General features: G+C 38.0%; 2 protein-coding genes across 2 annotated transcripts in view; one reads left to right on the top strand and one right to left on the bottom strand.

Annotated features, from left to right (window-relative positions):
* Positions 1 to 3,353, bottom strand: part of LOC113812032 (serine-rich adhesin for platelets) — a 12,387-nt gene extending 9,034 nt beyond the window's left edge. Inside the window, exons 1-4 of the mRNA XM_070131746.1 lie at positions 3,209 to 3,353; positions 1,372 to 1,572; positions 770 to 990; positions 439 to 553 (exon numbers count right to left, since the gene is read on the bottom strand). Coding sequence (XP_069987847.1) covers positions 439 to 553; positions 770 to 990; positions 1,372 to 1,572; positions 3,209 to 3,313 — 642 coding nt within the window. The 5' untranslated portion in view covers positions 3,314 to 3,353. The remainder of the gene's footprint in view (positions 1 to 438; positions 554 to 769; positions 991 to 1,371; positions 1,573 to 3,208) is intronic.
* A 590-nt stretch (positions 3,354 to 3,943) lies between these two features.
* Positions 3,944 to 15,000, top strand: part of LOC113812041 (uncharacterized) — a 12,609-nt gene continuing 1,552 nt past the window's right edge. The window contains exons 1-13 of the mRNA XM_070131745.1: positions 3,944 to 4,141; positions 5,190 to 5,314; positions 6,453 to 6,617; positions 6,794 to 6,970; positions 7,220 to 7,402; positions 7,657 to 7,762; positions 8,082 to 8,193; positions 9,483 to 9,627; positions 9,853 to 9,956; positions 10,307 to 10,525; positions 11,720 to 12,002; positions 12,246 to 12,434; positions 12,948 to 15,000. The exon at positions 12,948 to 15,000 is cut by the window's right edge and continues 351 nt beyond it. Coding sequence (XP_069987846.1) covers positions 4,027 to 4,141; positions 5,190 to 5,314; positions 6,453 to 6,617; positions 6,794 to 6,970; positions 7,220 to 7,402; positions 7,657 to 7,762; positions 8,082 to 8,193; positions 9,483 to 9,627; positions 9,853 to 9,956; positions 10,307 to 10,525; positions 11,720 to 12,002; positions 12,246 to 12,434; positions 12,948 to 15,000 — 3,976 coding nt within the window. The 5' untranslated portion in view covers positions 3,944 to 4,026. The remainder of the gene's footprint in view (positions 4,142 to 5,189; positions 5,315 to 6,452; positions 6,618 to 6,793; positions 6,971 to 7,219; positions 7,403 to 7,656; positions 7,763 to 8,081; positions 8,194 to 9,482; positions 9,628 to 9,852; positions 9,957 to 10,306; positions 10,526 to 11,719; positions 12,003 to 12,245; positions 12,435 to 12,947) is intronic.

Genomic DNA, 15,000 nt, shown 5'->3' with positions numbered 1-15,000 from the left:
TTATTTACACATATATACATGATGCCCTACTTTATATGGTAGATAAAAGTTTGATTCTTTTATTTGCGATTCATTTACATGCAGAATCCTACCTTCTCATACCCTGTACCTAACTAATAGCTACATGATGAACAAACTGGAATACAAACTTATAGAATCAAGGTAATAGATACTTTCATCAATAGCTTCTATTCTGATGATGCATTGGGCAAAATCTACTTGACATATCAGAGTGATATATGCTTTTTTTTTTTTTGTAAATGAAATCATGCTCTTGAAAAGAGACTAAAATTTGCCATGATGAGTCCTGAAATACCTGGTCTATAGCTACAGCTCCAAAATTACAATTCTTGGGGGTTAAACCCTAGCTGCATACATACAGTACTTATAAATGTACATATTAGTAGTGCTAATCATAACAAATAACTTTTAACTCACATGAGTTGATTTTATTTCTTTTTCCACGACGGTATTCTTTGGCACATACTTGGTGGTGGTATATGTACCAGCCTCATACAGCTGTACCTCTGATACTTTTTCTTGTATGATGGGTCTAAAAATTACAAAATGAAAATCCATAAAAGTGGTTTTGTAATTTGGTAAAATAAGAGTGAACACAGGCTATCTATGACTTTAGTATAAAATTGATTTTTTTTTTTACAATCATTCTATTCAAAAATGAGATTTTAGCCACTAATGGGACTGTTATTAAATTTCTAAACATGTGCCTCATGTTACTAAATAAAGTCCTCTTAAGAATGAACAATACTTTTTCTTCCTAAAGGCCTCTGGAATGGGAAGCTTTGCCACACGCTGGGCACGCGCTTTCTCAAGCTGAAGAGCATCTTGCCGTTGGCGGATGGGTCTATTTTTCTCATAGTTACGATGTGCTTGCTCTTCGGCTTCTGCTTTTGCTGCCTCACGACCTCTTCTGTTGGCCTTTATGTTGTTGTATTGGGCTCGGTCCGCTAGCACCTTGCTGGGGTCGGGCTGAAAGGTACATCTGGTGAGACTGCTGATTGCTTTCTAGTGAATATTGCATGTATGCATATACCACTGATCTTGATTATTCCAAATTATCCTTTCAATAATCTTATCTGTAACTTGTATGAGAGCAGATAGAGATCATTCTGCAAAACCCTTTTTAAGTATTTGTTATAATAAGCAAGTATTTGAAAACAGGCAAGTGTCAATATAACATTCATGTATTCATGTGCACAATAAAATCCCAGACTAACAAAACTAATGAACACAGAAGTAAAATGCTTCCAAGAAAGTAAATAATCAATTTTAAAAATCATGTAATATTGTATACAGTCTATTTCAAATGGATATATTAAAGAAATTTTTTATCATGTTTTGAAGGACCACCTCATTCTTTGCTCCTCTGTGTGCTTCTCCAAATGCTTGCAAACACATGAGATATTCTTCCTGCAACTTCTTCTCAGTTACATTCTTATTATTAAGATATTTTGCCAAGAGCTCCTGCTTTAGACCATCCTCTATCTGTATTTTCTCGCAAACTACAGCTTTTCGAACTCGCTGTGCCTCCACTTTGGCCTGTTCACGGACCTGTAAATAAAAGTAATGTGGAAAATCACCTTACTGTTTGTAATTGGTTTCTAGAAAACTATAGTAAAATTCATGAGGGTAATAGTCCAAAATAGAATAACATAAACATTCAGGAAAGTACACAATGGTAACTTAGAAAAAAAAAGAAATAACACACATTGTTACATAAATTATTCTATTCAAGCAAAGCATATATATATGTCTGGCAAGTTTCCATCATCCACATCCCTACACCTGCCTTAATCTTATTGTGAATGAAATGTAGTGAGTGTGACAGAGTAATTTTGGTGCTGTATAGCATATTTCTTCCATCCAGACCATAACTTTCTTCCTCCTGCCCCAAACACAGAGCTACTTTGACCTTATATGTCTTATAAGTATATCTAGGTACATATTCTATTTATTGTTTTATATAAAAAATATATGTTTTACTTCCATATTCATAGTATTCTCTCCATTTTCTTTCATATACTAGGGGTAACTGTGATAACATTTTCACCTTTGCATTCTATAAACATTCTAATTTGAGATGTGGCAAGAATATATACATTTTCTGATGCATAAACTGAGATCTTCAAATGCCTGCATCAAAAATTTGCCTTACTGAAGCTACATGTCTTTTGGTGGCTGAGGGAAAGACAAGGAGAAGTTTTGTAGTTCTTAAGTGTTAGAACGGATACATTTGGTACTAAAGCCACCATCATCCACAATATATATTCTGAAAAATTCAGCTTGTAAGCCTTCCTGGCTATTCATTACCAAATAAATAACAAGTTGAATCTCTATCTTGTCAGGGCAGTAACTTTTAAAAGTAATAATAGCTTGGGAATATTTTTAAAGTTCACACCCTATTAGCAATTTCACTGTATTCTGAATATTTACCATATCACCAACGTCTACACCACAAACAATTTTAATCATCCTGATGGCAAAGTTGCCATGCTCAAATCTAACCTTTTTCATTTGGATTTGCATTTGCCTTAATCCAGTTGCCATGGCAGCAGCATATCTAGTAATCAGTATAGCCATAGTGTCTAAGATGTTCTGCAAAAAGCAAACAAATTTCCACCACATATTTTATCATAATAGTATTTGGATTGATTCCTTACTTGATGGTTAACTGAGAGGTCTAAAGGCATAATTTTGCTAAAATACCCTTGCAGGAGGTTTGTTGGCCTTTTACCTGAACACTACTGATAAAGGCGCAAAGGCCACAGTAATCACTTTGATAAACTACCTCCAATATCATTTGCATTACTGGATTCTGCAGACTTAAACTCCATCTGAAATATATGCAGTGGACATATATTGAATGATATAAACTCACCTACAGGTCTTGCCCCTTCCCTATATGTATTAGGAATAGTTTGGGTTCTAACCACTCACAAATTCGTTTGAACCTGCATAAAATAGCTTTCCTTTTCCTCCTTTAAAATTACGAAAACTATACATAAATACACATATACATACGTATATGTCTATATGTATGTACGTAAATATTTACCTATATACATAAACATCTTCCTTGTGAATCGAATAACATAAAATCAGCAATTTATGCTTGACGAGTCCTGGCGTAAGAAAATTACAATAAAATATATACCTAATACAGAATAAGAACAAAACAGAATATAACCTGTTGAAGACGAAATATCTGCCATTTCTTCTTCTCTTCCCGAAGAAGATTATCCAGTTCATTTGGGCTGAGACGCAGATTTCTCCTTAAAGAATTACTCGTCATATTTTCATCATTTGAAACGATTTGTTTACATGTGACGTCATCACGCATCCCGATCCTTGATTTCGTTTTTTTTTTTTTTATTTATTTTTTTGTCAAGGCTGTTTATAAATGCAAAAAGTCATTTGGATTTAGCCACTTTCAGCGTCAATAATATAATCAAATTTAATGAAATGATATGAAGTAAGTTAAAGTTGCCTTTGATTTCGAGGTACATTTGTTCTTAAATCACTCGTCCGATCAGTACGGTTTTTTTTATACTATATGCCCAAAATGTATTTCCAGTTTTGCAGAAGAGTCAAAGAGTATTATTGATATATACAGGCGCATATAGATGAAGTTCAATGCATAGTATGTAAAATATAAGCATATATGAACATATATTATGAAAGAACACGCATTGCGTAAAGGCATACCTGTAGATAATTATAACTTGCTATGAATCCAGGAAATGTAAGATCTGATATAAAATAACAAGTTACCAATAATACATTTCTTTGTATAAATATATATCCAACCAAATCACAATTACAGTTTCTCCAAAATAATCCATTTTATTCCTCAACGATAAGCTAAAGGAATCCCCATGTATCCGGATTGAGGATTCGTCTTCCAAGAACGGTACAGAAGAGGCCAGAAATTGAGCGCTCACCAAAACATCCAGCGAAGAGAAAACAGAAAGTCGAAAAAAAACACAAATAACTAAGAATGGGAAGATGGCACCGAAAGCCAAATCGAGAGAGGCGATCGTAGCCAGCTTAACGAAGTACTTTAAACATGATTCCTTCAAGAGTGACTTACAGAGACGAGCTGTTGAGGCTGTTGTACATGGTGAGTCGGGGCAACAAGTTTACTTTGTGAAACCCATCGTTAATTAATAGACAGTTCATAAATTGATGTATATATAGGTATAAGTAAGTTTAATGCATACCTAAGTATAAACATATTTAATAGGCAGGTGTAAATTGCACAATGAAGCGAGTGCATGCATTAATGAGCGAGAAATTAAAGTAGTTAATGAATATTGGACAAAATCCTTTGATTACTTAAAAAAAACAAGAGATTAGATAAAGTGAAGTGCAGTTACATTTAATAACCTGTAAAAATTAATGGCACAAAGTTACAATTCCAAATATATATCCCAAGAAGTAAATATGACAACGTTTATGAACAGTTCATTTGTTAAGAAAATAGATCATTAATTAAATGTATTAAGAAATATATCTCGTTTAAGCATAGATAACATGAATATAATGAATGATATAATGTACGAAAAGTCATTGTTATAATAAATAATTATTAATGAAAATTGTTAATTAGAAATATCTGTATGATTGATAAATAAATTTACATTGTTGGGAATATTATAGCATATTATAATGAAGCAATTTTAACAGCAGATTACATTATTTAGTGTTCTTAATTAAGTGAATAAGGAGTATAGAGATGGTTATGATTGTCTTATTTATTCAATGAAAGTTAGATGTTTGTGGTGAAAATTAAGCGTAAAGTTCTAGAGAAGTGTTAGACTTGTAAACAAAATGCAAAAGTTATAAAATATTACTAACCCTTCCTCCTTTCTCCATTCACCTATTTCCCCTGTTAATATTTTTATTTTCTCTCTTCTGTCCATTCCTTCCATTTCCTTCCTCCCTTCTTCCCTACTCATTCTTTCCCATTCTCTTGACAGTTTTTCTCTCCCTTCTGTTCTTCCTTTCTTCTGTTTCCCCCCTCCCTCCTTCCCTCCATTCCCTCACCTTTCTCATTCTTCCTCAGTCTCTTTGTTTTTCTCTCCCTTCTGCTCTTCCTTTCTTCTCTGCCCTCCCTCCCTATCCTCCCTCTCAAACAACATAATGTGTGGCTATTCTTTTCTTTATAGGAGATCATGACGTGTTTGTGTCGATGCCAACGGGTTCTGGCAAGTCCCTTTGCTACCAGTTACCAGCAGTTATGTCCGAGGGACAAGTGGCCATTGTCGTTTCCCCTCTTATTGCCCTGATTAAGGTATGGTTGATTTGGTTGCTTGTTCTGGTGTGATTAGTAGATAATCAAGAGGGAAAGGGGGAGGGAGGGACAGGGAGAGTTGGAGGGAGAGGGAGAGATGGAGGGAGAAGGAAAGATGGAGGGAGAGGGAGAGGGAGAGGAAGAGAGAGGAGAGAGAGAGAGAGATGGAAGGAGAGGGAGAGGAAGAGAGAGGGAGAGATGGAAGGAGAGGGAGAGGAAGAGAGAGAGAGAGAGGAAGAGAGAGCAAGAGATGGAGAGAGAGGGGGAGGAAGAGAGAGAGAGGGAGAGATGGAGTGAAAGGAGAGAAAGAGAGAGAGGGAGAGATGGAGGAAGAGAGAGAGGGAGAGATGGAGGAAGAGGGAGAGGAAGAGAGAGAGAGAGATGGTGGAAAAGGGAGAGGGAGAGAGAGAGGGAGATAGGGGAGAGGGTGGTAGGGTTGGAGGGAGAGAGGTGGGGAGGGAGGGAGAGAGGGAGGAAGGGTTGGAAGGAGAGAGGGAGGAAAGGTTGGAGGAGAGAGGGAGGGTTTAGAGAGAGAGAGAGCAGGAAGGTTAGAGAGAGAGGGAGGAAAGGTTGGAGGGAGAGAGGGAGTTGAAAGGTAGGGTTGGAGAGAGAGGGCAGGAATGGTTGGAGGGAAAGAGGGAGGAAAGGTTGGAGGGAGAGAGGGAGGAAGGGTTGGAGGAGAGAAGGGAGGAAAGGTTGGAGGAGAGAGGGAGTTGAAGGAGAGGTAGGCTGGAGGGAGAGGGGAGGAATGCTGAGGTGAGGGAGAAAGGTTGAGGAGGGAGGAAAGGTTGGAGGGAGACAGGGAAGTAGGGTTGGAGGGAGAGAGGGAGGTGGAGTGAGAGAGAAAAGGAGGGAGGGCAGGAGAGAGGGAGGAAGGCAGGGAGGTAGGGAGGGAGAGTAATGAAGGTAGATCAAGCGAAACTGCTAGTAAATATGTGTCTTGGCAGTCCAGCACTTACTGCTCCCTTTTTTTTCTTTCAATAGATAGCAGTATTTGCATTCAATGTTTTATATATGCCAAAGGTATTTTATTACCATTATTAATTGGAATACATGAATGCTAATGAAGACAAACAGTCAAAGAGTAACTGTCACAAAGTGTTCTTGATATTTTCTGATTTTTCTCTAAAATTACCAGGATCAAATGGAGCATTTGCAGAAACTGAAGATTGTTGCAGAATCTATCAACTCCAAAATGACAAGCAAAGAGCGCAAGAGAGTGCTTGCTGATCTCTCTTGCATGTCCCCAAACACTCGCCTTTTGTACATTACGCCTGAACAGGCTGCAACAGATTTTTTTAAGGTATTTAATGTAGTTTTTCCTCTCTTATTGATCTTATATCTTCATGAATATTTTATGTATATACAAAATGTGTATATTTATATCTAAGCTTATGGAGCATTATATGGTTTTGTATTATGACTTTTGAAAGGTACCAGGAACACCTATCACCTTGCTTAGTATACAATATTTTACAGGGTCTCTTAGATAGGCTGTACAAGTACAAAAAGCTCTCATATTTTGTGGTGGATGAGGCCCATTGCGTGAGTCAGTGGGGGCATGATTTCAGACCAGACTTTCTTCGCTTGGGACATCTGAGAACCAAGATTCCCAATATTCCTTGGGTGGCACTGACTGCTACAGCCACAGCTAGAGTAAGAAGAATTTACTTTGTGTGTGTGTGTGTGTGTGTGTGTGTGTGTGTGTGTGTGTGTGTGTGTGTGTGTGTGTGTGTGTGTGTGTGTGTGTGTGTGTGTGTGTGTGTGTGTGTGTGTGTGTGTGTGTGTGTGTGTTGTTTGGCATTTCCCATGATTTTTCTTGTATCTTTTTTAGTTGATATTTTGCTTGATAGAGTAAACAAATCTATAAATCCAATGTATATATGTAACACATTTTTTGGTCAGGTTGTAGAAGACATCTTCATGCAACTGAAGCTCAAGAAACCAGTATCTAAGTTCAAATCATCTTGCTTTCGCTCCAATTTGTTTTACGATGTGCGATTCAAAGATGCCCTAGACGACCCTTTCGAGGATCTCAAGGATTTTGTCATCCAATCCTTGGGGGTTGGTTGGGAGCAAAATCGGACGGTGAGCTATAGTAGTTTTGTATACCTCTCACTTTAATTTTTTCTACTGCTTCTTCTCTTCCTTTCCTTTTTTTGTTTTTTATCTTTTTAATCTCTACTTTGGTGAATAGATACAAATGCTGAAATGAAGTATTTTGTCTTGCTTAGGTATTACTACTAGGAAAAGCTGTGTTACAAATACATTTATATATTTTCCTTTTTAGATAATAAGGTCGAGAAATGTAGAATGTGTCTTGAGGTCAGAATAATCCACAGATACGATCAGGGTGTGGCATTATCTATTGTCGCACAAGAGCAGGTACCATTGAGCTTGCAGACCAACTTTCCAAAAAAGGGGTCCTAACCAAGGCCTATCATGCAGGTAATTTGTCTTTCTTTCTTTCATCTTTCTTTTGTTCTATTATCTTTTTTTTCATTCCTCTGTACCATTGTACTCCTCTTCTGTTTCCTCTGCAACTCTGGCTTGTCATGCTTCTCTGTTGTGATTGAGTAATTGAAAGTTATTTGTGCTTCTAGAAGTTACATAAATGTAAAATGAGTAAGTAGATATTTTATTAGGTATTTCTGCTTTTTTCTTTTCCATTTTTAATCTTACTGCCCCATGTGGTAGAGAATCTGTAAGTATCTTCACAAGTTATGAATGTAAATGGACGATTGGCTTTTTTTCCGTGCCATTACAGGCCTGAAAGACAGAGAAAGGTCGCAAGTGCAGGAAGACTGGATGGACGGAAAGGTGCCTGTCATCACAGCAACTGTCTCCTTTGGCATGGGGGTAGACAAGGCTTCTGTGAGGTAATTTGTGGGAAATTTCAGCAAGTAAAGTCTCTGTGTGTATGTATAGATAAGTATGTGTAAATATTTATATCATAGCCTACATTTATGCAAATTTCAGTGTCAAAGAAAAATTTTTCCTGGGAAACAAATATGATTGTATTTTATGTCCCAGTGAAGCAGATTTTTGCCTTGGGACATTTCATAGAATGCTTTTATATCCAGTATGAACATATATGGATATTTGATACAGTCTGATCACATACACCCTAGTTTTAACATTAAAAAATTCACCAAAAAATGCTTACACCTACCGGTAATACCAATGTTATAAAATATTTATGTATTAAGACAAAATCATATCAGTAATGGATTTACTTGATCACAGATTCCCATCTGGTGACTTAAACTTCTTCATAGTCTATGACAAAACACTGCGAGTTATCAATGATTTAGTTTGGTGCAGAGATGTGTGAATGCATCAACTGAAGCATTTTGAATTATTCGTGCTTTCTGGCTCACACGTGCCAAGAGAAATCTCCTGTTTTCAGTTAGTATTGCCTTTTCTTATGTAAAACATTTAATTTCAGTTAGACTGAATCCAACTAATTTACTGTGTCTGATATGAATAGATAGAATAGCATATATCACTCTTGGCATTATTTATAATGTGTAAAGCACCCCCTCATGTACCATGGCCTATCAAAATGTGTAATTCTTAAACCCAACCATATATATACGTATGTGTGTGTGTGTGTGTGTGTGTGTGTGTGTGTGTGTGTGTGTGTGTGTGTGTGTGTGTGTGTGTGTGTGTGTGTGTGTGTGTGTGTGTGTGTGTGTGTGTGTGTGTGTGTGTATTTGTGTGTATGTGTTTGTGTGTATGTTTGTTTATGTGTGCATATATGTATGTATGTTTGTATATGTATGTATATGTATATGTATGTATATGCATATGCATGAAATTAAAATCTAAAACTTTATTGGCCTACCTTGGGAAATTCTCCTAAGAATACTAATAAATTAAAAATACAGTGGAATTGGCATGTATGTAGATGCCATCCCCAGCAGCAGTGAGTGAAAGAATTCTTATAAAAGAAACATGATAATGTTATTGGATGGCAGGATTTTGGAGGGAAGGATAATTCTCAACCCTACGGTGACGGGACCAGATTTGTTTGTGATGTAATATTACAAAATAGTCTAAACCCTATGGCTAGGCCTAAACTGTTTAGAACCAGCCTACCCACTGCGAGACATGATGGCTGTAGCTGTTACCATCACCGAGGGGTTAATCAACATTTTATTCTTAGGTTTGTTGTCCATTGGAGTGTGCCACAGTCCATGGCTGGCTACTACCAGGAGTCTGGACGAGCTGGTCGTGATGGACTACCCTCGCGGTGTAGAATATATTATAGCAAGTCGGAGAGAGACACTATCTTTTTCCTGCTAAGACAGGTAAACAATGACTAAATATATATATATATATGTGTGTGTGTGTGTGTGTGTGTGTGTGTGTGTGTGAGTGTGTGTGTGTGTGTGTGTGTGTGTGTGTGTGTGTGTGTGTGTGTGTGTGTGTGTGTGTGTGTGTGCGCGTGCGCACGCGCACATGTATGAATTATACAAATGAGAAAAAAGTATTATTTCAGTACATGCATCAAAATGTACAATGTTGTCTTCCAGGATGAAGGGAAAGCAAAAGCATCAGGCAAGACAAACAAAGAAGACCAAGCCAAAATTGCTATAAAGAATTATGAGTATATGGTCAAGTTCTGTGAGGTCCCAATGTAAGTCTAAATGTTAAGACAGCTTTGTAGTTATTTAGTAAACATGAGAGAAAGAGAAAAAGAAGTAGATGTTCTTAAATGGTTGAAATGGAATCATTAAATAAAATGAATGTATATTGATGTTGTATACGTAATAGTATGACTAAACTGTATATAATATTTATATGGAATTAGACACAGCCACAAATTGTTTGAGAGCAGTGTTATTTGGCTATCAATATAAAAATGAATATTTTGTTCAGAACCAAAGAATAAAGATAGATAAATAGATAAAAAGTAAATAAAAAATGTGACAATAATAAAATCTTGTTACAGAAAATATAAAGATATATATCCCACATTCCCAACAGCTGCAGACACCATTCCTTTGCAAAGTTTTTCGGTGACGATAAACCCGATTGCAAGAAGAGGTGCGATTACTGCACCAACCCGCGTGCTGTCGATAAGCTGGTAGAGCAGTGGAGCGCCTCTCTCATTCGCAAGTCAAATTATCGGTTTGGGGCAGTGGCAGTGTTTGAGGATAGCTACGATGAGGACTTGTATGGCGGCGGGAGAAGGGGGCAGAAAAGGTAGCTAAAGCTTTAGGGAGTATTAGGTATTTGCTTTCTCATTTATTCTCCTCCTTATCCATTGGCATTGGATAATTTGCTTTCTTTTAAACTAACACTCTCTCTCTCTCTCTCTCTCTCGTTCTTTCTCTTTCTTTCTCTCTTTCTTTCTTTCTCTCTTTCTTTCTTTCTCTCTTTTTTTCTTTCTTTCTCTCTTTCTTTCTTTCTTTCTCTCTTTCTTTCTTTCTTTCTTTCTTTCTTTCTTTCTTTCTCTCTCTTTCTTTTTCTTTCTTTCTTTCTCTTTCTTTCTTTCTTTCTCTCTTTCTTTCTCTCGTTCTTTCTTTCTTTCTTTCTTTCTTTTTTTCTTTCTCTTTCTCCCTCTCTCCTTTTTCTCTCTTTTTTCTTTCTCTCTTTTTTTCTTTCTCTCTTTTTTTCTTTCTCTCTTTCTCTCTCTTTTTTCTTTCATTCTTGCTTTCTTTCTCTCTCTTTTCTTTCTCTCCTTCTTTCTTTCTTTCTCTCTTTCTTTCTCTCTTTTTCTTTCTCTCTTTTTCTCTCTCTTTCTTTCTCTCTTTTTCTTTCTCTCTTTTTCTTTCTCTTTCTTTCTTTCTCGTTCTCTTTCTTTCCCTTTCTCGTTCTCTCTCTTTTTCTCTGTCTCTGTCTCTGTCTCTCTCTCTTTCTCTCTCTCTCTCTCTCTCTCTCTCTCTCTCTCTCTCTCTCTCTCTCTCTCTCTCTCTCTCTCTCTCTCTCTGCTTCTCTCTCTCTCTCTCTCTCTCTCTCTCTCTCTTTCTCTCTCTCTCTCTCTCTCTCTCTCTCTCTCTCTCTCTCTCTCTCTCTCTCTCTCTCTCTCTCTCTCTCTCTCTCTCTCTCTCTCTCTCTCTCTCTCTCTCTCTCTCTCTCTCTCTCTCTCTCTCTCTCTCTCTCTCTCTCTCTCTCTCTCTCTCTCTCCTTTATTTTAAGCCTGTTCTTATTTGAGAGGAATAAGTAACTGAATAGCACTGCTGTTTTGATTAAGGTAGCCATTAAATGATTAAAAATTACTTATGTATTTTGAAGGAAGGACTTACTAAATTTTCCCATTGGCATTCAAGTTTGACTTTAGATAATAATTAACTTGATGTTGTGTGAGGGAAACACCCTTAACAGTTGTGTTGATAATTCAAAATTTTGCATCAGATTCAAAATTTCATTAATACTCCCATTAATCTATCCCCATAGAGAACAGGATGAATACAATGGGGACGGTGATGGTGAAGATCGAGTAAGGGAGGCACAGCAAATAGAGAAGAAGGAGAGAATCACCCTCATAAAGCAGCAGTTTGCCCTCCGTCGCAGGGGGACCCAGCGTGGTGGCTCCTCGGGATCTTCCTCTTCCTATGCAAGTCGACTGAAGGAGCAGAAAGAGAAAGAGAAGTTGGAGAAAGAGGAGAAGGAGAGAGCCAACAGATCCAAGCTGACTAATGCTGAATACACGTCAAAGATTTCAGGGCTGAATGTGGGAGTGAGTTCTAGAGTGCTGGATATTTTTGTTATATATTGTAATGGTCTTATCCACCTCTTCCTCCTCTGCCTCCTCCCCTTCTCTTTTCTTTCCTTTTCTCTCTTTTTTTTCCTTCTGTTTATCCCCCATCTTCTCTGTCTCTCTCTCAACATTTTTCCTCCTCCACTTCATCACCTCTCCCATAACACATTGAGTCAGTAACGTTAAAGTCAAGCACATTCACAGTCAAGTTCTCTCTTCCAGACCCGTGAGAGCTACCTCCAGCTGGTGGTACAGGCCTTGGTCAAGAACTATGAAGCTTGCAAGCACCTTTCGCCAGTGGAGAAGAACCTCAAAGAGTCGGACATAGAGGATGTTGCTGTTAAGCTGGAGTACAGCATCTTCACCTCCACAAACGTCATCATGATATACCGGAAGGGAATGATGTCCTTGGTGAGTGTTGTGATGTTGCCGTTATGATTCAAGAAGGTTGTTTGGTGTTGTTTTTATAAGGGAATTTTCAGGTTCTTAGTATTGTTCTGTTTGGAGTCCTCAGGTGTGAAATATGGTAGTGATGATAAAAACTAGGAGTCAAATATATTAGATTTGTAGTTTGTGTTGACAGGCAGTTCGGTAGTATGGAATAGGATAATTCCCCTGATGTAATATATATAATCATAAAAATTATGGTTTCTCGTGCTTGTAATACGTTTCCCTTGATTTTTGACATCCATGGATATACTTCATGTTAGCTGTGTTTAAATAATTTTTTTTCACAAAATCAAGCTTGTGATCATAAAACCCTTTTTTACAGTTGCTTGTTTGGTTCTATGAAATAAGCCCAGAATGATCTTTACAGAATCAGAAGAAATGTTACATGTTGAAGAGATGTCACTTTCATGTTTTTTTTTCATATGTATATAGAATGAGGCTTTTTATTTTTACCTTTTTCTGATCTCTTTCCAGATGATGGGTATCAGAAAAGACACGACAGCACTTAACTTGCGAAATGAGTTGGCAGACCATGAACCTAAGCTGAGTCTTAACCAGTGGGCCAAGCAAGTGGAAAAAGAGTTGAAGAACAAGAATAAAGTTGGCTCTGGTTTCAAGAGTGCCTCCCAGCTCATGGATGAGAAGGCAGAGGAGAGCAGCAAGACGGCCAACAAGGAACCTCCAAATCTTAGCACAAGAAGGGGATTTTCCTTGAAGAGGTCACCTAATCACCAGACATCTATAAATTCATTCTTTGGGAAGGCACCTCAGGGGGATTCAAAGAAAAAGGACCACCAGCTGTCAGAAAGTGAGTCAGAGGGAGACGACAATAATAGGGAGGGAAATTCCGTACAGGACAAGGAAGAGATACAGGAGGACATGGAAGGAAAGCAAGGGGAGGATGCCCAAAGAAGTCCCCAGAGCTACAAGGAGAGATATTTAGACAGCGACTGTGACAGCAGATATGATCCTGACGAGAATCAGGAGTTTGGGGTGGATGAAGTGTCCCTTTCAGACCTTGAGTGTGATGATGAGGATGATGACAGGGATGTTAGAATAATTCCTGATGATGGTGTTAAAGAAAGTGAGAAAAAGGAAAATAAAGATGATATGAGTTATGATTTTCCTGAATCTGAAGGTTTTACATGTGATAAGGGAGATGAAGTCAGTATTAGTAGGGAGGAAGTGATTTGTGATGAAGAATCTAATCAAGACACTGACATGAAGGATGTGGACATTTCTGATGAGACAAAATGTGCAGATGATATGCTTAAAACAGACGAAGATAAGGATATGTTACAAAACTCATTTTCAGGAGAAAAGGAAAATGTGAATTCAACAGAACATGGCACAACCTTTAGGAATTCCCCCTTGAAGGATGAAGATTCATACATGGAATACTCTCACAACAAAAATTCTGACTTGCATAACAAACGCAGTCCTTCACCAAATAACCAAGACACCTCCAGAGGCCAGAAGCGAACAATGGAAGAGGACAGGGTAAGTGGGAAGACTTCAACAAGGAAAAGGACCAAGCTCACAGAAATTGACCTGTTTGGAAACACAGACTCTCAGCAGTCAGACTCGGAGCCAGAAAGTGAAAGTCGTAGTAGCACAAAAGAGAATCGCCATCAGTCTGAAAAAGATTCCAAGCACAAAGGAGACAGCTCTAAGTCACGCAGCAGCAAACATTCACACAAAGATGACACCAGTGCCTCCAAAGGACGGAGCAGAAAAGAGACATCAAAGGGGGAAAAGAAGCTAAAGGAGATTGATCTCTTTGGGGAAGCTGACAGAGATTGCGAATCAGAAGGACAGCAGAATGAAAGAGGAGTAAGTGATAGAAAGAGAAATGATAGAAGAATTGAGGTTAAGAGTATGAGGAATGAGGAAACACACAAAAAGAGCAGTAGAAGTAGGGAAAGTGAGCACAGACACAGTAAGGATGAAAGAAGGAGTGATAAAAGTCGACATGATGATGACAGAAGGAAGTCAGAGAGAGACATAAAGGAAAGAGAGAAGCAGAATGAGAAAAAAAACAATTTTACATTCAAAAGTTTTAAAACGGACAACGGGAATGATTCTGAAAGCAGGCCAAAACTTCCAGATGAGACAACCTACAAGAAAATTAATAACTTTGAAGTTGGAGTAAGCAGAGAGAAGGAGAAACAAGAATATAACAGAAAAGAGCATAAGCCCAGAGATGAAGATGAAAGTAGTCATAGGAAATCAAGTGACAGTAAGGAAAGGAAACAGAATGAAAACATAGAAAGAATTACCAGTCCCAGAAATGACAGGAAAACAAGTGAAAGAAAAGAGAGACGGACTAGTGAAAACAAGGAGGTAAAATCAAGTGAAGAGAATGTGAGGAGAGGAAGTGAAGCTAAGGAAAAGAGGGCAAGTGAAGGGAAGGAGAGGAGGCCAAGTGAAGGGAAGGAGAGGAGGCCAAGTGAAGGGAAGGAGAGGAGGCCAAGTGAAGGGAAGGAAAGGAGGGCAAGTGAAGGGAAGGAGAGGAGGGCAACTGATG

This window comes from Penaeus vannamei, chromosome 17, assembly GCF_042767895.1.
Source record: "Penaeus vannamei isolate JL-2024 chromosome 17, ASM4276789v1, whole genome shotgun sequence".
Taxonomy (NCBI): Eukaryota; Metazoa; Arthropoda; class Malacostraca; order Decapoda; family Penaeidae; genus Penaeus; species Penaeus vannamei.
This window is presented reverse-complemented; position numbering and strand designations above follow the sequence as displayed.